The 23588-nt window shown below is 44.2% G+C and overlaps 1 protein-coding gene across 1 annotated transcript in view; it reads left to right on the top strand.

Annotated features, from left to right (window-relative positions):
• The window catches only part of JAM3 (junctional adhesion molecule 3), a gene marked incomplete at its 5' end in the record, with an annotated part of 58160 nt that extends 36130 nt beyond the window's left edge, over positions 1-22030 (top strand). The window contains 8 exons of the mRNA XM_082845061.1: positions 15313-15378; positions 15859-15972; positions 19066-19218; positions 19637-19839; positions 20356-20455; positions 21274-21403; positions 21485-21539; positions 21812-22030. Coding sequence (XP_082701187.1) covers positions 15313-15378; positions 15859-15972; positions 19066-19218; positions 19637-19839; positions 20356-20455; positions 21274-21403; positions 21485-21539; positions 21812-21847 — 857 coding nt within the window. The 3' untranslated portion in view covers positions 21848-22030. The remainder of the gene's footprint in view (positions 1-15312; positions 15379-15858; positions 15973-19065; positions 19219-19636; positions 19840-20355; positions 20456-21273; positions 21404-21484; positions 21540-21811) is intronic.
• Between the last annotated feature and the right edge of the window lie 1558 nt (positions 22031-23588).

Below are 23588 nucleotides of genomic sequence, written 5' to 3'. Positions count from 1 at the left end.
ATCCTCCTCCCCTCCTCCCACCAAATTGGAGGGAGCAGAGCAAACCCTATTTGCAAATTATTGTGTCCATCATTCTCACCTGCCTGGGGATACCTGAAAGACTGAGACGAGGGGCTTGTCTTTGTCTCCTTGGGATGTAGGTGGGAAAGGCAGCAGGCACTGCTTGTAAGAGCTACAAGGGGATGACAAACCCACAACTGCCTGAAGAGATTCTGGTGGAGGCACACAACAGGCCATCTGAGGCTCAGGAGAGAAACTGTGGTGAGACAGGGAAGGTAGGACAAAAGCAACCACATCGCATCTCAAGGTGACCCCTACACTCTGAGCAAGCCTAGCTGAGAGGTGAAGGAGTACCTACAGAGCCAGTTTGCAAAGACTTGGGAGAGGGGGCTCCTCCCTGCCTCCCTCCCTCCCTCCCTCCCTCTCTCTCTCCCTCCTGGTGTTTTTGTTTGTTTTAGCTCTTGGCATTCAAGGGAATCTTAATCAGAATGTTATTTGAAGATGAGGTAACGGAACCTCAGTTTTCATGCTTGAAAGGAAATAGTGTTTGAGAAAAAAGTTTGGAACTCAAATGCACTCCTATAGCCTTCAACAATAATAATTTTGAATACACACGTGTGTGCGCATGCGTGCACACGCACACACACACAGGGCACAGGATCTGATTTCCAGAGAAACTGCTTTATAATAGATGCCCAGTTTTCAACCAAAAAAAAATCACAAAGCATACAAAGAAACAGGAAAACGTGGTTCATTCAAAAGAGCAAAATGAATGAACAGAAACTGTCCCAGTTTCTGAGGAGGCCCAGATATTGGGCTTACTAGACAAAGACAAATTGTCTTAAATATGCTTAGACTAAGGGAAAACATTATATGAGCAACAAAGTATCAACAAGGAGAAAAGTTATAAAAGAATCAAAAAGAAATTTTGGAGCTGCAAAGTGTAGTAACTGAAATGAAAACTTTACTGGAGGGGATAAACAGCTTGTTTGAGCAGGCAAAAGAACCAGTGGACTAGAAGATAAGAAAATTGAAATTATCGTGTGTGGGAGAAGAGAGGAAAAGTAATGCAGAAAGGCGAACAGAGCATGTATGTTTGCTAGGCTGCCATAACAGTATCACAGACTGAGTGGCTTAAACAACAGAAATTTATTTTCCTACAGTTCTGGAGGGTAGATGTTCAAGATCAAGATATTGGCAGAGTTGATTTCTTCTGAGGCTTCTCTTTGGCTTGCATATGGCCACCTTCTTGCTGTGTCCTCACATGGTCTTTCCTCCGCACACACATCATTCTATGTGTCCTAATCTCCTATTTTTATAAGAACACTAGTCAGATTGGATTAGGGCCCCTAACAGCCTCATTTTAACTTATTACCTCTTTAAGGACCCTATCTCCACATATAGTCACATTCTGGGTTGCTGGGGGTGAAGGCTTCAATATATGAATTTGGGTGGCAGAGGGACACAATTCACCCCATAACAGAGCCTAAGGGAATTGTGGGGTGCTGTCAAGCTGACCAAGATATGTTTTTTTTTTAACATCTTTATTGGGGTATAACTGCAAGATATGTTTTATGGGAGTCCCAGGAGAAGAGGGAGAGAGAGAGGCAGAAAGGTTATCTGAAGAAATAATGGCTGAAAACTCCCCCAATTTGACATATGGCATTTATCTACAAATTCAAGAAGCTCGGTGAACTCTTAAGTAGGATAAACCCAAGAGGACCCACCCTGAGACACATTATAATCAAACAGTCAAAAGCTAAAGACAAAGAGAGAATCTTGAAAACAGCAAGTGAGAAGTGTCTTATTACATAGGGGATACTCAACAAGATCTTAAGCTGATTTCTCATCAGAAATGTTGGATGCCAGAAGACAGTGGGATGAAAGATTTAATGTGTTGAAAGAAAAAAAAACCCAACAACAACACTGTAAACAGAAGATTTTATATCTGGCAACACTGACTTTCAAAAATGAGGGAAAAATTAAGACATTCCCAGAAGAACAAAAGCTGAGGGAGTTCATGACCACTAGCCCTGCTCTACAAAAAGTGCTAAAGGAAATCCTTCAAGTTGAAATGAAGCAACACTAGACAGTAACTCAAAGCTGTATGAAGATCTAAAGATCTCCAGTAGAGGTAATTAATGGACAAATATAAATGCTAGTCTTTTTATAATTTTGGTTTGTAACTGCACTTTTTATTTCTGTAGAATTTAAAAGATAAATCCATTATTGATAAGGCACACAATGTATAAAGACGTAATTTGTGTCTTCAGTAACATAAGTGGTAGGACAGAGTTTTTGTATACAATTAAAGTTAAATTGCTATCAATTCAAGTTTGTAATTTTAGGATGTTATGATAATCCTCATGATAACCACAAAGTTTGGTTATCATGAGTATACACTAAAGGATATGAGAAGGGAATCAAAATGTGTCAGTACAAAAAAAATCAACAAAATACGAAAGAAGGCAGTAGTGGATGAAATGAGGGACAAAAGAATAATATACACAGAAGACAAGTAGCAGAATAGCAAAAGTAAGTCCTTTATCGGTTAATTAAATGAAAATGGATCAAACTGTCCAGTCAAAAGGCAGAGATTGGCAGAATGGATGAAATAATGTGATCTAACTTTATGCTGTCTACAAGACACTCACTTTAGACCTAAACACAAATAGGCTGGTAAAGTGAAAGGATGGAAAAAGACATTCTATGCAAATAATAACCAAAAGAGAGCTGAGGTAGCTATAGTCATATCAGACAAAATAGACTTTAAGTCAGAAAACAGTTACAAGAGACAAAGAATGACAATGTATATTGATTCACCAAGAAAACATAACAATTATAAACATATGCATGAAATATCTAAGCCCCATAATATATGAAGCAAACATTGAGAGGATTGAATAGAGAAACAGATTGTTTTACAATAATAATCGGACATTTCAGTGCCCTACTTTCAATAACAGATAGACAAGATAGAAGATGAATAAGGAAATATAGGACTTGAAGAACAATATGGACCAGTCAGACCTAACATATACAGAACACTACACCCCAAAACAGCAGAATACACATTTTCCACATGTGCAGATGGAACATTCTCTAGGATAGATCATATGTTAGGTCAAAACACAAGTCTTAATTTAAAAATTTTTTTAAGCATATAAAGTATCTTTTCTAATCACCGTGGAATGAAGTTAGAAGTAAATAACTGAAGGAAACTAGAATATTTACAGATATGTGGAAATCAACATACTCTTAACCAATGGGTCAAAGAAGTTAAAAGGAGGTTAGAAAATACCTGAAGAAAATGAAAATGAAAACACAACATACCAAAACTTAGTGGGATTCAGCAAAAGCAGTACTAAGACATGTAAATTTCAAATATAAATATATATATATATATATATATATATATATATCTCAAATCAGTGACAATCTTACACCTTTAGGAACTGGACAAAGGAGAACAAACTAAACCCAAAACTAGCAGAAGGAAGGAATTAATAAAGATTAGAGCAGAGGTTAATGAAAAAGAGAAAAGAAAAACAGTAGGGAAAAATCAATGAAAACAAAAGTTGCTGTTTTGAAAAGAACAGCAAAATTGACAAACCTTTAACTAGATTCAGTAAGGAAAAAAGAAGACTTGAATTACTAAAATCAGCAAAGAAAGTGGGGCTATAACTACTGATTTTATGGAAATAAATAGGATTGTAAGACAATGCTATGAACAAGTATATATCAACAAGTTGGATAACCTAGATGAAATGGACAAATTCCTAAAAACGTAAAATCTAGCAAAATGTAGTCATTAAGAAGTAGAAAATCTGAATAGAACTACAGTAATTAAAAACAGAAAAGCTTGGACCTGGTGGTTTCATTGATGGATTCTACCAAACATTTAAAGAATTAATACCAGTCCTTCTCAGACTCTTCCCAAAGATTGAAGAGAATACTTCCTAACTCATTCTGTAAGGCCAGCATTACCCTGATACTAACACCAGGCAAAGCCACTACAAGAAAGCCATAGACCAATATTCCTTAACATTGATGCAAAATTCTTCCAAAACATACTAGCAGATGGAATTCCACAACACACTAAAAGGATTATACACTGTGAATGAATGGGATTTGTTCCCAGAATGAAAGAATGGTTTAACATATGAAAATTACGGTAATACATCGCATTAATAGAATATAGGAAAAGAACCACATGATTATCTCGTTGATGCAGAAAAAATATTTGACAAATTCAACACCCTTTCATAATAAAAACACTTAGTAAACTAGGAGTAGATGAGATCGCCTTCAACATAATAAAAGATATATGAAAAACCTTATAGCCAGTGTCATAATTAATGGTGAAAGACTGAAAGGTTTTTCCCTAAGATCAGGAAGAAGAGTAGGATACTAGAGCTCACCACTTTTGTTCTACATAACATTGGAATTTCTAGCCAGAGCAAATAGGCAACAAAAAGAAATTTAAAAGTTATCCAAATTGGAAAAGAAAACATAAAATTATCCCTATTCATGGATGACTTAATCTTATACGTGGAAAACCCTAAAGATTACACCAAAAACAAAACAAAGAAACAAAAAACCCTGTTAGAGCTAATAACAGGAGAACAGAAAACAAAACCAACATACAAATATCAGTTGCATTTCTATACACTAACAAAGAGCAATCAGAAAAGGAAATTAAGAAAACAATCCCATTTACAGTAGTATCTAAATGAATAAAATACTTAGGAATAAATTTAATCAAGGAGGTAAAAGACATAGTACACTGAAATCTAAAAAACACTGCTGAAAGAAAGGAGATACAAATAAATGGAAGATACTCCATGTTTATGGATTAGAAAATCTAATATTGTTAAAACTATGGAAAGCCATCTACAGATTCAATACATTCTCTATCAAAATCCCAAGGGGTTTTTTTTTTTCAGAAATAGAAAATCCCATCCTAAAGTTTTATATGGAATCTCAAGGGAACCCGAATAGCCAAAGTCATCTTGAAAAAAAAAGAACAAAGTTGGAGGACTCACACTTTCTGATTACAAAACTTACTATGAAGCTACAGTAATCAAAACAGCATGGTACTGGCATAAAGATAGACGTATGGACCAATGGAACAGAACAGAGAGCCCTGAAATAAACTCTTGTGTATATAATCAAATAATTTCTGACAAGAGTGCCAAGACCATTGAATGGAGCACAGTCTTTTCACCAAATGATGTTAGAAAAACTGGATATACACATTCTAAATAATGAAGTTGGATCCTTGCCTTATAAAAAATTAAAATGGACCAAAGACCTAAACATACGATTTAAAACTATAAAATTCTTAGAAGAAAACAGTGCAAGATATTCATGACATTGGATTTGGCAATGATTTCTTGGATGTGACATCAAAAGCACAGGCAGGCAACAAAAGAAAAAAATAGGTAAATTGGACTTCATTGAAATTAAAAACTTTTGTACATCAAAGAATACTATCAAGAGAGTAAAAATACAACTTAGAGTGGGAGGAGGTATTTGCAAAGCATATATATAACAAGGGATTAATATCCAGAATATATAAAGAGCTCCTACAACTCAACAACAAAACCCCAAACAATCCAATTTAAAAAATGGCAAAGGATTTGAATAAACATTTCTCCAAAGAAGTTATGCAAATGGTCAATAAACACATGAAAGGATGTGCATTATTAGCCTTTATGGAAATGCAAATAAAAACCACAATGAGACACCACTTCACACCCATTAGGATGGATATTATTGAAAAAAAAGGAAAATTACGAACATTGCTGAGGATGTGGAGAAATTCGAATCTGTCTGCATTGCTGATGGGATCATAAAATGGTGCAGCCACTGTGGAAAAGCTTGGGAGTTCTGCAAACAGTTACACATAGGATTGCAATATGATCCAGTAATTAAGCTTCTAGGTGCATACCGCAAATAGTTGAAAGCAGGGACTCAGATAGATATTTGTACACCACTGTTCACAGCAGCATTATTCACAATGGCCAAAAGGTATAAACAACCTAATGTCCATCAACAGATGAATGGATAAACAAGACATGGTATACAGTCAGCACTCTGTATCTATGGGTTCCATATCCCTGGATTTAACAAATTGCGATCCAAATATTTGAAAAAAGATTCCAGAAAGTTACAAAAAGCCACACTTGAGTTTGCCTCACCCTGGCAACTTTTTATATAGCATTGGCATTGTATTAGGCGTTATAAGTAACCTAGAGATGATTTAAAGTACCTGAGAGGTTGTGTAGGTTATATGCAAACGCTAGACCACTTCATATGAAGGACTTGAGCATTCATGGATTTTGCTAGCTGAGGGGTGTCCTGGAACCAGTCCACTGCAGATACCGAGGGATGACTGTATACGTACAGTGGAATATCATTCAGCCTTAAAAGGAATGGGCTGCTGCTACATGTTACATGGATGTACCTTGGAAACATCATCCTGCATGAAGTAAGCCAGACATAAAAGGACAAATATTGTGTGATTCCACTTGTGAGGTCTGTCAAGTAGGCAAGTCCAGAGACAATGGCCTGGAGGTTGCCAGGGGCCAGGGTTCCGAAGAAGTGGGGAGCTGCTGTTTAATGGGGATGGAGTTTCTGTTTGGTACGAGGAGCAAGTTGTGGAGACAGATGGTGGTGTTGGCTGCACACATTGTGCATGTACCTAATGCCGCTGAGGTTTTACACGTAAAAGTGGTTAAAATGGTAAATTTTATGTTGTGTATGTTGTACCAGAATAAAAAACATTGTTAAATAGTGATGATGGTGAGACAGTGGGAAAAGTGGAAAACGCAGTGAGAGTACAAAGGGCGGAGCCCCACGTCTCACATTCAGTTGTAAGAATCTCCTGAGATAAAAATACCACATTTGATAAAGGGGGAGTCTCGATGTCACCCTGACTCCTGTTTTCTCTGTTCACCAACCTTCAGCTGGGTAGGAACAGCAGACTTTCTACCTGCTGCTGCTGCTTTTTAGAGTCCAAAAGCAAAACCTCAGACATTACTGTTCAGTGAAACGCACTGCAGATTATTCATGACCACACGAGTATTCCTTTTATATACTTTGGTCATGAATACGGTTACGCCAGTTGATTTTTTTTAATTTTTAAAAAACATTTATTTATTTGGCTGCGTCAGGTCTTAGTTGCGGCACACAGGCTCTTTGTTGCGGCGCATGGGCTTCTCTCTAGTTGTGGCGCGTGAGGTGCGCGAGCTCAGTAGTCGTGGTGTGCAGGCTTAGTTGCCCTGCGGCATTCGGGATCTTAGCTCCCTGACCAGGGATCAAACCCGCATCCCCTGCATTGGAAGGCGGATTCTTAACTACTGGACCACTAGGGAAGCCCCATGCCGGTTGACTTTTTAACTGATGTATTCACTGAAAGAATTCAGGAGACCTTACATAAAAATTTTTATCTAAGTTTAAATAGTTGTTAAGTATATATATGATTTCTGGTGTATTGTGAATATCAATGCTTTAAAACTGTTACTTCAGTTTTTTGCATACCCAACCGATTCCAAATGCCATACTGATTTCACTATCATCATTTTAGAAATAGAGAAGTGTTCTATGATTTAATGTTGAAATAATTATAGATTCACAGGAAGTTGCAAAGGTAGTACAGAGTGGTCCGGTGTACCCTGCTAAGTTTAAAACCCAAAATTTAGAAAGAAAACTTTCCTACAATGAATTTTTGGTCCAGCCCAACTCTGGAAAACAGTTATTAGTTTCTTTAAAAAACTAACCATGCCACAACATACGACGAGGGTTTGTGTTCTTGGGCATCTGTCCCAGAGAAAAGGAAACTTATGTTCATACGAAAGTCTGTGCACAAATGTCACAGCAGTTTTATTCATCATAGCCCCAAACTGGAAACAACCCAGACGCCTTTCCGTGGGTGAGTGGTTAAACACAGTGTGGTGCATCCCGGGTGCAGAGCGCTGCTTGGCTGTAGAAAGAAACAAACTGTCATTACACACAAGGCGGATGGACCTAAAGGGCTTTATTCTGAACGAAAAAGTCAGCCTCAAAAGGCCACCGACTGTGTATTTCCTGTTATATAGCATTCTCCAAATGACAGAATTATGGCCATGGGGACAGATTAACATTTGCCAGTGCTGAGGGATGGTGAGGGCCTGCAGGAGGGAGGTCTTTGGTGATGGAAGAGTTCTGTGTCTTGACTGCAGTGGTGGTTACAGGAATCTTCACATGTGATAAATGATGTACAACCATCCACATACACTGTACACGCGTCAGTTTTCTGGTTTTGATACTGTGCTGTAATTATATAACCATTGGGGGAGGCTGGGTCAAGGTCACATTAAATGAACACAATATACTTGGAACTTACCACACCTGCCTCCAGAGGACAGTCTTAAATTTCTTTCGGAGGATTTGAATAGAAACAGACAACTACACATGTCTTAGATTCCTTCTAAGTCCAAGATTTAATAATGGATTCCTGGGCAAGATGAAAAATAGAGTAGCCACATTACAGCTCTGTGAGCAAACTGAATTCAACTAAATGATTTTCTGGAAAACTCAAGGAGATCCAATCTAGAACATAAAAAATGCACATTGATTTATTCGGTAAACACTTTTGGAGTCCCTGCTAAATATCATTCCACACTAGATTTGAAGATAGAAAGATGAGTGCGTATGATACTTGTTTCTTTGTACTGTTGATAGAATGTAAGCTCCATGAGGGCATAGATTTTTATCTCTTATTCATGTATCATCCCTCATGTTTAGGCCAGTATCTGGCTTATAAAAGGCAATAAATAAAAAATTGCTGAATGACTGGATTGTCCCAAAGAGCTTAGAGTCTGGTAGGCGCAAGCCAAGGTTGGTATGAAATTAAAGAGGAACAGCTGCATGTGATGTATGCTGTAATGGATTTCCCCCCTTTTTCTCCTTCCGTCCAAAATCCCTTTGCTGAGTCTTACATAATGTAGCCTCAGTGTATTCCGACAGCACCAGGAGGTTGGCTTATGTCAGAACCTCATGCCCAGGCACTGGCTCATATCCGGAGGAGTTACCTGCGATGTCGTCAAGCGTTTGGTCTGGGGCTTCCAGTCCTCACAAACACCGTTCTGATACACAAGTTACTTCTGTATTTTCAAGTGGGACCCTGGGCTGTTGGAGGTGGGCAAAGTAAGGAACGTAACCGTCTTTACATTTAAGCACAGCTTGGGAGCAGAAGGAAATGCTGAGGAGAGACTCAGCACGGGGCCTCGGTAGAGCCAGGGCCCGGCTGCTGTGAGCCATCGCTTCGTCTAGCTCTGCCCTTGCGCATGTGGTTGGGCAGGAGAGAGTCAGGCCTTGGGGTGCATTCACCTTGGCCACAACGCAGGGGGAGAAAAGAGGTGATTATCTCCATCATCTGGGGCTGTGTTACCTTAGCTTCTTTTAGGTTATAAGAAACAAGTGGTCTTGGTTTCCCTAAGAGGTTTATTGTGAAGAGTTGGCCCCCGTGACAATCTGACCTTTGTGGACACTAGAGTAACCTCAGTGTCCCCTTCTTGTCCCCTGGCTCATCTGTCTCCAGCTCTGCGTCCTCAGGCTCTACTTCAGCTGTTTCTCTCGTGACTGTAAACTCTCTAGTTTATTCTCTTATTTCTCTCAGCTTCATACTTCTCAAGAGAAAGCCTCAGATTGGGTTGTCCTGTCATTATCCAGTCAGGCAAAGCTCTGGTGACTTACCTCTAAGGCCCCTTAGATGGCCTTTGGGTCGGAAGCTGATCCCTGGTCATAGTCATTTGGGACCACAGTTTTGGTGTCTCATCACCTAAATTACAGTGATCGCACTGAAAGGACTGAGGTCATTTTCCCTAGAGGGAACCTGTGTGGGCTTGGTAGATACTCAGAGCGTCCCGTGTTCCTCTCTGTTAGTGGGTCCCTGGGGGCTTCTGGATGGAAGGAGCAGTGGAAAGGGCTGCATTAGTGTGGGTGGGTTTCCCCAAAAGGAGTTACACGTGGTTACAAAACAAAACAGAGCAGGCGCCACTTGTCCTGGATCTGAAATCTAAAGTAGAAGTGACTGTTTTAGCAACTAATGACCGTTCAAGTATATTATACTTCTTCTTCTTTTTTTTAATTTTAAAGTTTATTTATTTATTTATTTAGGCTCTGTTGGGTCTTCGTTGCTGTGCACGGGCTTTCTCTAGCTGCGGCGAGCGGGGGCTACTCTTCGTTGTGGTGCGCAGGCTTCTCATTGCGGTGACTTCTCTTGTTGTGCAGCACGGGCTCTAGAGCGCAGGCTCAGTAGTTGTGGCGCACGGGCTTAGTTGCTCCGCGGCATGTGGGATCTTCCCAGGCCAGGGCTCGAACCTGTGTCCCCTGCATTGGCAGGCAGATTCTCAACCACTGCACCACCAGGGAAGCCCCTATACTTCTGATTTTCATCCCTATTATTACATTCTTTAAGGCTTCTGCTGTAATTAATGAAGTCTTACTAAATAAGACAGAAAGCATCAAAACACATACTTGGAATGTATACATGTAGCCGAACCATTAAATAAGATTTAAAAATTTAAAAAATGGATTGTTGTGACCTGCAGCTCAGAGTACAAGTCTTCACATTTTCTTACCTGATGTGGTAAGCTGAGGTCCAGGGACCTTAATGAGGGTTAACGTAGGAAGGCCTTCTCTGGGGATGGCATATTCTCCTAGAGGCCAAGTGGCTGAAGAATGACATTTTGTAGGTGGTCAATGTACCTAGTTGATCTTGTCTCCAAGAAATCAGCTAAGACATTTTGAGACCATGATAACTGATTTCAACGTTGTTTAAACACGTGGATAGTCAGGTGCTAATTTTGAAAGAGATCACCATGCAAATAGCGTATTTTGATTTCATCGATAGCTTCATTCAGCTAAGCTTCATGAAAATCGCCATGTTGTTATTTTTCTTATTTTACCAAAGACTGGTGCAAACTTTTTAATGGATGGAAATCACGGGTTAGATAAACAGCTAATCCAGCAAGGTGGTCTCTTACCTGGTTGGTAACTGTACCCAGAATGTCCATGCCATCATGCAGGGGAAGGTACCAGGCAGGAGGGAGGAATGACAAGAAGGCCCATGTAGGTCTGGGAGATGATGAAAAGAAAATTCTTAAAAAAATTTTTTTTTATTGAGGTAACATTGATTTTATAACATTATATAAGCTTCTTGTGCACAACATTATACTTCTGTATCCACTACAGCAGCTTACCACCAAGAGTTTACTTTCCACGCATCACCATATTGACCCCCTTTACCCATCCCCACCCACTCTGGTAACCATTACTCTGTTCTCTGTATCTACATGTTTGTTATAGTTTGGTTTGGTTCATTTATTTTGACATTTTGTTTGTTTTTTTATATTCCATGTATGAGTGAAATCATATGGTATTTGTCTTTCTTCACCTGATATTTCACTTAGCATAATATCCTCAAGGTTCATCCATGTTTTTGCAAATGGCAAGATTCTATCTTTTTTTATGGCTGAGTAATATTCCATCCCACACACATATATATACACACACATGCCACATCTTTATCCATTTTTCCATTGATGACCACTTAGGTTGCTTCCATATCTTGGCTACTATAAATAATGCTGCAATGAACATAGGGGTGCATATATCTTTTATAATTAGTGTTTTTTTCTTCTGATAAATACCCAGGAGTGGAATTGCTCAGTCATATGGTAGTTCTAGTGTTAGTTTTTTGTTTGTTTTTTGTGGTACATGGGCCTCTCACTGTTGTGGCCTCTCCTGCTGCGGAGCACAGGCTCCGGACACGCAGGCTCAGCGGCCATGGCTCATGGGCCCAGCCGCTCCGCGGCATGTGGGATCTTCCCGGACTGGGGTACGAACCTGTGTCCCCTGCATCGGCAGGTGGACTCTCAACCACTGCGCCACCAGGGAAGCTCCCTAGTGTTAGGTTTTTGAGGATCTCCATACTATTTTCCACAGTGGCTGCACCAATTTACATTATCCATGTGCACCGTGGTTTCCTTTTCTCCACATCCTTGCCAACACTTGTTATTTCTTGCCTTTTTGATAACAGCCATTCTGACAGATATAATGTGATATCTCATTGTGGTTTTGATTTGCGTTTCCCTGATAATTAGTGACGTTGAACATCTTTTCACATCTGTTGGCCATCTGTATGTCTTCTTTGGAAGAATGTATGTTCAGTTCCTCTGCCCATTTTTTAATCAGGTTATTGGGTTTTTTTTATTGTTCTTTATATATTTTGAGCATTAATGCCTTATTGGATATATGATTTGCAAATATCTTCTCCTATTTGGTAGCTTGTGTTTTCATTTTGTTGTTTTCTTTGCTGTGCAAAAGGTTTTTAGTTTGATGTGGTCCCATTTGTTTATTTTTGCTTTTGTTTCCCTTGCTGAGGAGGCATATCTAGAAAGATATTGCTAAGACTGATGTCAAAGGTGTACTGCCTGTGTTTTCTTTTAGAGTTTTATGGTTTCATGGGTTACATTCAATCTTTAATCCCTTTGGGGTTGATTTTTGTATATGGCATATGATAGTCATCTAGTTTCAATTTTTTTTTTTTGCATGTGGCTGTGCAGTTTTCCAACACCATTTATTGAAGACTATCCTTTCTCCATTGTATGCTGTTTGCTCCTTTGTCATAAATTAATTGTCCATATATGTGTGGGTTTATTTTTGGACTTTCAGTTCTGTTCCATTGAGCTATATCTGTTTTTCTGCCAATATCATGCTGTTTTGAGTTCTAAAGCTTTATAATGTAGTTTGAAATCTGGGAGTGTGATATCTCCAGCTTTGTTCTTTTTTTCTCAGGATTGCTTTGGTTATTCAGGGTCTTTTGTGGTTGTGTATGATTTTTTGTTCTATTTCTGTGAAAAATAAAAATGCCCTTGGGATGTTGATAGGGATTGCATTGAATCTGTGGTTGCTTTAGGTAATATGGACATTTTAACAGTGTTAATTCTTTCAGTCCATGAGCACAGAATGTCTTTCCGTTTCTTTGTGTCTTCTTCAGTTTCTTTGAACAATGTCTTATAGTTTTCTGTGTACAGGTCTTTCACCTCCTTGGAAAAATTTATTCTTAGGTTATTTTATTCTTTTTGTTGCAGTTGTAAATGGGATTGTTTTCTTAATTTCTCTTTCTGCTAGCTTGTTGTTAATTTTTAGAAATAGAACAGATTTCTGTATGTTGATTTTGTACCCTTCAACTTTACTGAATTCATTTATTATATCTAATAGTTTTTTGGTGGAGTCTTTAGTATTTTCTGTATATAAAATCATGTCATATACAAATAGTGATAATTTCACTTCTTCCTTTCCAATTTGGATGTTTTTATTTATTTTATTAATTTTTTTTCTTTTTCTTTTTTCTTTTTTTTTTTTTTTTTTTTTTTGCGGTACGCAGGCCTCTCACTGTCGTGGCTTCTCCCGTTGAGAAGCACAGGCTCTGGACACGCAGGCTCAGCGGCCATGGCTCACAGGCCCAGCCACTCTGTGGCATGTGGGATCTTCCCAGACTGGGGCACGAACCCGTGTCCCCTGCATCGGCAGGTGGACTCTCAACCACTGTGCCACCAGGGAAGCCCCTAATTTTTTTTCTTTTTTTTTTAAATTTATTTTTTGGCTGTGTTGGGTCTTCGTTGCTGCACACAGGCTTTCTCTAGTTGCGGCGAGTGGGGGCTACTCTTTGTGGTGCTCGGGCTTCTCATCGCAGTGGCTTCTCCTGTTGCAGAGCACAGGCCCTAGAGCACGTGGGCTCCAGCACTTGCGGCGCGTGGGCTCTGTAGTTGTGACTCGTGGGCTCTAGAGCGCAGGCTTGGTAGTTGTGGCGCATGGGCTTAGATGCTCCATGGTATGTGGATCTTCCCGGACCAGGGATCAAACCTGTTTCCCCTGCATTGGCAGGTGGATTCTTAACCACTGGGCCACCAGGGAAGTTCCCCGGATGTTTTAATTTTCTTTTCATGGCTAATTGCTCTGGCTAGGACTTCCTGTGTTGAATAGGAGTGGTGAGAGTGGGCATCCTTACCTTGTTCCCAATTATAAAAGAAAGCTTTTAGTTTTTCACTGTAGAGCAGTGGTCCCCAACCTTTTTGGCACCAGGGACTAGTTTCATGGAAGACAGTTTTTCCTCAGACTGGGGGTGGGGGGATGGTTTAGGCAGTAATGTGAGTGGCAGTCAGGCGGTAACGTGAGCGATAGGGAGTGGAAGATGAAGCTTCGGTCGCTTGCCCGCCGTTTACCTCATGCTATGTGGCCTGGTTCCTAACAGGCCTACTGGTCCGCGGCCCGGAGGTTGGAGACCCTTGCTGTAGAGTGTGATGTTAGCTGTGGGTTTGTCATTTGTGGCCTTTATTATGTTGAGCTTCCTTCTATACCCATTTTTTTTGAGAGTTTTGTCATAAATAGGTGTTGAACCTTGTGAAATGTTCTTTCTGCATCTGAGATGCTCATATGGTTTTTATCCTTCATTTTGTAAATGTGGTGTATCATGTTCATTGATTTGTGGATGTTGAACCATCCTTGCATCCCTGGGATAAGTCCCACTTGTTCATGGTGTATGATCTTTTTAATGTATTGTTGTATTCAGTTTGCTAATATTTTGTTGAGAATTTTTGCATCTATGTTCATCAGAGATAATTTTCTTTGTGTGTTATCTTTGTCTGGTTTTGGTATCAGGGTAATGTTGGCTTTGAAAAATGAGTTAGGAAGTGTTCTGTCCTCTTCAATTTTGGGGGATAGTTTGAGAAGGACAGGTATCAAATCTTTGAATGTTTGGTAGGATTTACCAGTGAAGCTGACTGGTCCTGGACTTTTGTTTGGGGGGAGCTTTTGATTACTGTTTCAGTCTCCTTACTAGTGATCTATTTAGATTTTCTTTCTTCATGATTCAGTCTTAGAAAGTTGTATGATTCTAAGAATTTGTCCATTTCTTCTGGGTTGTCCAGTCTGTTGTTGTGTAGCTCTCTCTTACAATCCTTTTTTTAAAAGTACATTCTTAGAGGAAGGTCTTGAAAGTTCTAGGGGCTTTGTTCTGGGACTAAGAAGGAAAGTGCACTCTGAGAATTCTCTTTCTCCTGGGTTCCTTCCAGTGAAGGTCAGACTCAGAAAGCAGTCACCCTGCTGTATCTAAGAGACTTTGTTTTGGAACATGACATTTGACATCCTCTGTGGTTCGTGACTGTAGCCGCCATGAAGGGAAAGTCTGATGTCAAGTGCGGGTTCTCTGCTCTTTTAGTGTCGCGTTGTCTCTGATTTTACTTTTCTTTTTTCCCTCAGGCTGCTTGATAGGGGCTGTGAATCTCAAATCCAGCAACCGAAACCCAGTGGTACAGGAATTTGAAAGTAAGTCCAAGGAAGGGTTTAGGCAAAGGGGCACCACTTGGTGATCTGGCAGCCGATGCAGGATAGACACACACGGATGTGTCCTGCCCAAGAGGCTTGGGGGTGGCCGGCTCCCCAGCAGCCATCTGACGTGCACGTGTGAGCGAAGCACTGCTTCAGCAGCCCGCGGGCAACTCTGCAGGCTTTCTGTTGGCTGAAACCTGATTCCTGGCCTGGCTTTGCGTTTACACAACCAAGAACGTTCTTATATACAAGCAGAGTATTAGGGGGAACGTGTGCTCTCTTTAATAAAAGTCTTTGCTAATCATCTATATTGTTTTTCTAGCTAAAACTAAAGTCTCTTGGAGCCTGGAGCTAGCTAGATTTTTAATCTACACGACAGACCTAAATATACATGTAGCTTGCAGGGTCTGGGTATACAAGTGAACCTAAAATTGTTCCACATTCACTGACAGTTCTCTTTCTTCCCTTGCTCATTAGGTGTGGAACTATCTTGTATCATTACGGATTCACAGACAAATGACCCCAGGATTGAGTGGAAGAAAATCCAAGATGAACAAACCACATATGTGTTTTTTGACAACAAAATTCAGGGTATGATCCTGTGGTCCTCTCGTTTGTACAGAAGGCCCAGGCATGCACTTGTGGCCAAGACTTTGCTCTAACTGGACCTTCATCTGTAGCCAGGATTGGTGTTCTGTCTTGTTTTACATATGGAAAAGTCAACATGCAAAAGTATTGAGAATAGTGTATGGAACCTCCCTGCACCTGTGACCCTGCTTCAGTAAATATCACGTAATCAGTTAGGATTTTAGTCCACACGCAGCCGTAGCTCTGAGGTATCTGAGTGAACATTCTCCGAGGCCATCTCCCTATCGTGACCCACGACTTTATAAGTGACTTCATTAGTAGGACAGTATGGAACAGCAGGGGGACAGCAGCGCCCACTGTACACACGTGGGTGCTGAGCACACCATGCGGGAGGGCAGGGTACGGGCTGCAGGGAGGCGCTGGGCCATGAGCACGTGGGGCAGAAAGACGTGGAAGCACAGGGAGCTTCTCGGAGGGACCGCTGGCTCTCGGCCCAGCAGGGGAGGGCGGACACGAGGTGGATGGCGCTTGGAAGGCCTCAGGAGGGGCGTGATGTGGTCCCACTGATGCTTTAGAGACGGGGGTGGTTGCTTTGCAGACGGGGCTGGTGGTGGGCACAGCTGAGAGCAGGGCCCAGTTCAGGATTCTTCTGCAGAGGCCAGGAGGGGGTCAGGGTAGTGTGGATGGGGCGGGGGGTTGTGATGGCGGGAGGGGGCCACCCCGGGGGACAGCAGGCGGATGGAAGAGTCAGCGAGCGCAGCTGCAGAGGCGGGCAGCCCCGATCCTCTGAGAATGTGACAGTGGGGGTTTCAGGGAAGGGGTGGAGGCTTTGCGCATCAACCTGAAATTACGGCCTTTCTGCCTCAGGTCCTCCACATCATCGGGGGTCATGGGCTCTTAAAAACAGTTCTGTTTGCCCACCAGTATCCTCCCACCTCTGGTTTACGAAGAGATGGCAATGCTATTCTCAGGAAACAAATCGGTTTTCTCTGGCAGCTTCATCAGGCTGTTCTTGATAAGCCCTGACCGAGCGAGAATGTTCTTAAGCAACTTTCTGCTTCTTCCCCCCCCCCAGAAATTGCCACACAAAATAGAGGCCTGGAGGGAGGCCTTGCCTAGGGCAGGGCTGTGCCACCAGCGCCTGGTGGGTTTGCGTTTATTTGTTTCCCACACGGTGGACGCTCTGACCCCTGCTGGTGCCTGGATGACGAACCTTCCCGCTAGAAAACGCCGTCAGAAACGTTCGTTCTCTTAGCAAAAGCATTTTGCTGTTTCCATCACGTGTGGTAAATCCTTCCTAGACTTGTCACCAATTAGCAGGTTTAGTAAATTTGTTTCTAATTTTTGTGTCATTTTCTTTTCTAACTCTTTCCCTATTTGTCAGTGCCCGGGTTCTTTGTGCTTCTTTGAAAGAGTTACTGTGTCCTTTATGCTTTAAAAATGTTTTAATTGAGACACAGTAATTCACATAGCATGAAACTCACTGTTTTGAAGCGTGTAGTTGGTGGTTAGTACATTCAGCAAAGACGTGTGGCCGTCACTGGCAGATTCCAGCACATCCCCGCCCCCAAAAGAAACCGTGTCCCTTCTTCCCCAGCCTGGCAGCCACTAATCCACTTTGTGGGTTTGCCTGTCCTGGATGCTTCCTATAAATGGAATCATACAATATTTGGTCCTGGCTTCTTTCACTTAGTGCATCGTTTTCAAGGTTCATCCATGTTGTAGCAAGTGTCTGTACTTTGTTCTTTTTAAAAATATATATATATATTTATTTGGCCTTGTCGGGTCTTAGTTGCAGCACGTGGGATATTCATTGCGGCATGTGGGATCTTTAGTTGTGGTGCACGGGCTTTAGAGAGCACAGGCTTAGTTGCTCCACGGCATGTGGGATCTTAGTTCCCTGACCAGAGATTGAACCCATGTCCTCTGCACTGGAAGGCGGATTCTTAACCACTGGACCACCAGGAAAGTCCCTGTTCTTCTTTATATCGATGAATAATATTCCATTATAGATATGTCGCATTTCATCAACTGCTGTACATTTGGGTTGTTTCCATTTTGGGCTATTATCAATAATGTTCATAAACATTGTACAGGTTTTGGTGCAAACGTAATTTTTCACTTCTTGGGGATAATTAGCAGGAGTACAATTGTGGGGTCATGTGGTATCACATGTTCAGCTTTCTGAGAAACCGCCAAGCTCTTTTCCACAGTGGCTGGACGATTTTACGTTCCCTTGGCTGTGTGTTCCCCCGCATCCTCAGTAACGCTTGAGATTATCCATTGTTTTGAGTCCAGTCATCCTAGGGGGTGTGAAGTGGTATCTCGTTGTGGTTCTGACTTGCATTTCCCTGACAGCTAATGATGTTGAGAATCTTTTCACGTGCTTATTGGCTATTTGCCTCTTTTTGGAGAAATGTCTATTCAAATCCTTTGTCCATTTTTAATTAGGTTGTTTATTTGTTGAATTGCGAATTTTCATACGTTCTGTATGCTAGTCCTTTGTCAGATAATGATTTTCTCCCAGTCAGCAGATTGTCTGCTTACTTGCTTCTGTCCTTTGAAGCACAAAAGTTTTTAATTTATTATGAAAGACTCGTGAAGGCTGATATAACTTTGTGTGTGTGGGCTTGTGCTTTTGGTGACCTAAGAGATCACTGTCTAATCCAAGGTCATGGTTATTCACGTCTCTGTTTTTTCCTAAGCGTTTCAGTTTCAGCGTGTGCAGCAAGGTTTGTGTTGTGTGTGGTGTGAGGTAGGGGTCCACGTCATTCTCTTGCATGTGGGTACCCAGGTGTCCCAGTACCATTTGTGGAATGCTGTTTGTCTTTTAATGTTGTTTGACTTGTTTTCTCTTTTAATGGGGAACCCTTTCTGGGAATGATGAAAAGGAAAGGAGGCCCTTGCCTTAACAACAGAGACACATGGCCAAGTCCTCTTACAGCCCAGGCACTCCCTTGGTGCTCGGCATTCTCACAGGAACGGAGACGAGCCAGTTGCAGTTTTCCTGCCGAGGCACCAGAGATGGCCCCAGAACCTCCTTCAAGCAGCAGAGCTGTCTGTGAAGAGCCCCTCAGTGCCCTGTCTTCTGTACAGGAGACCTGGCCGGCCGTGCAGAACTGCTGGGGAAAACCTCTCTGAAGATCTGGAACGTGACCCGGACGGACTCAGCCCTTTACCGCTGTGAGGTGGTTGCTCGGCACGACCGCAAGGAGATTGATGAGATTGTCATCGAGTTAACTGTGCAAGGTGCGGGTGCACGTGGGGTGGTGGCCCCTGCCCTCGGCTCACGCGCCTGCCTGTGGGGAGAAGACCAGCTTCCCTCCTTGCTTTGCTTCTACGGTCACGTCCCCGAGGGTGTGGCGCTTGGCGGGGCAGGGTGGGGCAGGGAAAGCTCAGGCTGCCTGCGTTGGGTTGGAGGTGAGGAGAGAAGGGGAGCTTCTGCCTCTTCTGTCCACCTGCTAGAGGGGGTTGAGGCACTGGGAACGCTGGGGGGTCACCTACGGGGGCAACCACAGGCAGCGCGGGCCGCAGGGGAGCAGGCCTGCCCGCGACGCAGCGTCTGGAACCCGGCTGGCTGACTCGTTTTTGGAGCAGGTTCATTGTGGGCTGTGGTAAGAACAGGGCCCTGTTGCTGACCGTAACCCCTGCCGTGCTTCTCCTGCAGTGAAGCCGGTGCCCCCAGTGTGCAGGGTGCCAAGGGCTGTGCCTGTGGGCAAGGCGGCCACGCTGACCTGCCAGGAGGGCGAGGGCTACCCCCGGCCGCATTACAGCTGGTACCGCAACGACGTGCCACTGCCCACAGATTCCAGGGCCAACCCCCGGTTCCGAAACTCCTCTTTCCTCTTCAACCCTGACACGGGCACCCTGGTAAGGTCTCTCAGAAGGGGGGCGGGTGCACACGTCTGTGTCCTGGGAAGAGCAGTTATTAAGAGACAGTAAACTTTACGAGACAGCAGCTTTGAGCACATCGGGGACCCTGCCCTCCCTTTATAGACAGAAAAGTTGTAAGGGGGCCAGGGAAAGGGGGCAGAGCCAAGGGGGGACAGTGACTGAGGAGGGCGTAGGTGGCCTGGCCGGTGCTGTCCTCGGGGCAGAGTCGGGAGGCAGCTGGGACTTGGTCCCTGGCCACACGTCTGATGTTGAGGAACTGCTGGCTGCGTTCAGCACGGTCGTGGTGTCGTGGGCACGACTTTTAAAAAGTCCTTCTAGAGACACACAGATGTTCGTGGACGACCCCGTGGTGGGGAGTGAGGAGGCAGTGGGTTGGAGTCGCGGGCACGTGAAGCCCGGCTGCTGCCGGCTCTGGTGCCCCTGGCATGGAGGGGGCTCACTGTGCACCCAGCCCTGTTGTCGGGTCCCCATTCACTCCCAGTCCCCAAACAGGTGTTCAGCGCCATCCACAAGGAGGACTCGGGCCAGTACTACTGCATCGCCTCCAACGACGCGGGCTCAGCCCGATGCGAGGAGCAGGACATGGAAGTGTGTGAGTGTCTCTGCCGAGCCTTGCCCTGCAGGCCGGCGGGTGCCCCTCAGCTGTGACCCCCCCCTGCGCGGGCACATGGGCTCTGCCCGGGTCCGGTGGGAGGAGGCGAGGACACACCAAGGAGCAGCTGGAGGACTGACACGCTGGTCCTCTCCTCATCTTGTAACTCTTAACGACGTTCCATGAACTCCATTTCTTTGGTAACTGATAGAATTATCGAGATACAAGGTTCTCCAGAAATGTATCAAGTTTAACCGTTTTGCAGTAGCGGTAAGCTGAAACCCAGGGTTTAGCCCCAGTAATTCTGCCCTGTTCGGGTGCTTCTTTCTCTGGGGGTGTTGGCTCTAAGGGGGGTTGAGGGCAGGACGGGGTTAGACTTCAGGGCCCCCCTCACCTGTGGAGTCAGCCTCCAGGCGACTCTTCTGGCTGCTGTCAGATTTGGGAAGCTGCTCTCGGCAGGAGGAAGATTCCTGGGCTTTGCCCCAGACCTCTGGACTCTCTATGGATAGAGCTTGGGAACTGACGTTATGAAATCAAAATTTCAAAGACTTATTTTTAAATAACAGTGCACTCACATTCAAGAACGCTGTACTAGACAAGGGAGAATTTTTTCTTCCTTAGGACTCTGGCTCCTAGCTGTCTTTGTAGTATAACCATGTCGTCCAGTAATAATGTCCCCAGATGATTGTTACGCCCCGCAGGCAGTGCCACACGGCTTTGGCGCAGCGGGTGGGTGTCGTGGCCTGTGGGTGGAGGTGTTCCGGGCCGGGAGGGGCAGGGGCGGCAGGCCGCGTCTTCTGACCCCTTCTCTTCTCCAGATGACCTCAACATCGGCGGGATTATTGGGGGAGTCCTGGTTGTCCTGACTGTACTGGCCCTGATCACAGTGGGCATCTGCTGTGCCTACAGACGTGGCTACTTCATCAACAATAAGCAGAACGGGGAAAGGTGAGCCTGTCCTACCTGCACAAAGCTCCAGTGGGCATTTCTGTGGTCTACCGGTGGTCACTCGGCTCCCCTCTGTTTCAGCTACAAGAACCCAGGGAAGCCGGATGGAGTTAACTACATCAGGACGGACGATGAGGTAAGGCAGCCTAGAGGCTGCAGTGTCCCGAGCAGGGAAGATGACATTCCCCTGAGAACCAGGCAGGTCCGTAGAAGAGATTTCTGAGTCACGTCCGAAGCGCGAGCCCTCAGCCCTTCCCCTGGCTGTGCGCTCGCGGGGCACTCAGTCCACAGGCCTTGCGGCCTCTCCTCAGAGCACGCTGTGGGGAAGCGGTGTCAGGCTCCCTTCCCACCGCACGCTGGGCCCTGCGTGGCCGCGGGCTGCCCTCTAAGCCGGTGTTGGCCTTGCAGGGCGACTTCAGACACAAGTCCTCGTTCGTGATCTAGATGGCAGCACGGCCGCACGCACACGTGGATACCTCCACGGGGGACCCTGCTGGGAGCAGCCCTGCAAGGGGAGCCAGACGGGGCTGGACACGCGCACGAAAGCTTTTTGTTTTGGCCAAAGTTGACCGCTACTCCTTTCTTACTTTTTAACAAGCCACACGAATAAAAGAGTTTTCCTCAAGACGGGCACAGTCACAAGGCCAAAAAGTGACCTCAGGGCGGGCGCCAAGGGCCCGGGAGGCACGGTGATCTGCTCCGTGGCAGGTGGCATCGGCATTGGTATCCAAGGGCTGGCAGAGGGGAGCAAGGCATGAGCCTCAGCTGCAGTGACCTGGCTTCACAGTGGCCAAGTGGTCAGGCCACTTCATCCTGAGGCTTTGCTGTCACTGTCCTAGTGTCCATCTTGGGGAATCTTTTTGGGTCAGCATTTTATAACAACAGTCCAAATCAGGAAGGTAAATTGCTTGTTAGAAGGAGGGAATCTTCTTACCTGTAGGAACCCTGCTCATCCATGGCGGGTCCCAGTGTTGAAGGAAGACCTTCATCTTATGCTAAATCTGAAATGGTACTGATACTATGTTCTGCTTTTCTATGGGTATTTTATAAAATTTTACATTCTAAATTTTTGCTAAAGATGTATTTTGATTATTGAAAATTTCTATTTAAACTGTAAATAAGTTGTCATACAATGTTAAATAACCTCTTTTTTTAAAAGTTCAATTTAAGGCAGGAGCCCAAGCTACTCCTGTTCAATTGGAAACACCACTCAGTGTTCCTTGTGCTTAGGAAACCTTTAAGAAAATTCCAGTTGAGTACTGTCTTGGTCTGTTTGCGTCTCTCCAGAAGAGACATGAAGGGCTCTCGGGTTGGCTTCAAGCTGCCTATTCCTTGGGCTCCTCAGACCACCTCTGCCCCAGACCCACAGACGCGGTGTGCAGACCGTGCTGGTTGGTGCCCGGGGTGGGGCCGCATACCTGCTCGGAGTAGCATTGGCTCCTGACTCCAGGCCAGCCCGCCCACCCCTGTCCGACGCCGGCCGTGCGTGGATCAGCCCTACCTAAGGGTGCCGTTCACGTACCACGTGGGTCAACCCAGGACGGCGGCAAGGGCGGGGTCCTCGGTGTGGCACCCCAGCCTGGCTTCCCTGGGACAGAGGTTTTTGGCTGAAGATGGCTCAGGAAACAGCAGCCCTGCTGTCTGGCTTTTAAATTCATTTTACTTACTTGTGTAGTTCATACGACGGTCCAGGGCCAAAGGCAGTTTTGAAATCAAATCTGTTAAAGACAATGAACCCCACTGTCCCTCTCTGCCATAAAGACAGCGCAGGTTCTGTCTCGCCACACAGGAAGCTGTTGTGCAGGGTCGCGAGGCCAGCCTCTGAAGAACAGCAGGAAGGGCGGCCGGCGACGGTCCGACTGACGATGGGCAAAGTGTGTGCCTGAGTCAAAGGCAACTTCCTGATCGTGCCCCACATGCTGCCTGCTTTGTGGGGGCGTCAGGAACAGCACCCTTTGTTCTTAGCCTCAGACACGCTGCTGTGTTAACTCAGCGTGAAGCCCTTGGGACCAAGGAGCTTCTCAGAAGGATGCCTCCGACTCTGTGTTACAGGATGGTTTTTATGTAGAAGGACATAGTCATCTTGGGATGAAACTTTCAGTGTCTTACTTGAATACTCGAGACTTGCGTTGCCCTTTCTTTTCTGAGTCGTGTGAATGCTCTGTCATGGAGTATTGGCAGCAGC

The sequence above is a fragment of the Leucopleurus acutus genome, assembly GCF_964270905.1.
Source record: "Leucopleurus acutus genome assembly, chromosome: 8".
In the NCBI taxonomy this organism is placed as follows: Eukaryota; Metazoa; Chordata; class Mammalia; order Artiodactyla; family Delphinidae; genus Leucopleurus; species Leucopleurus acutus.
Note: the sequence above shows the minus strand (reverse complement) of the source record. Positions and strands in the feature narration are given on the sequence as shown.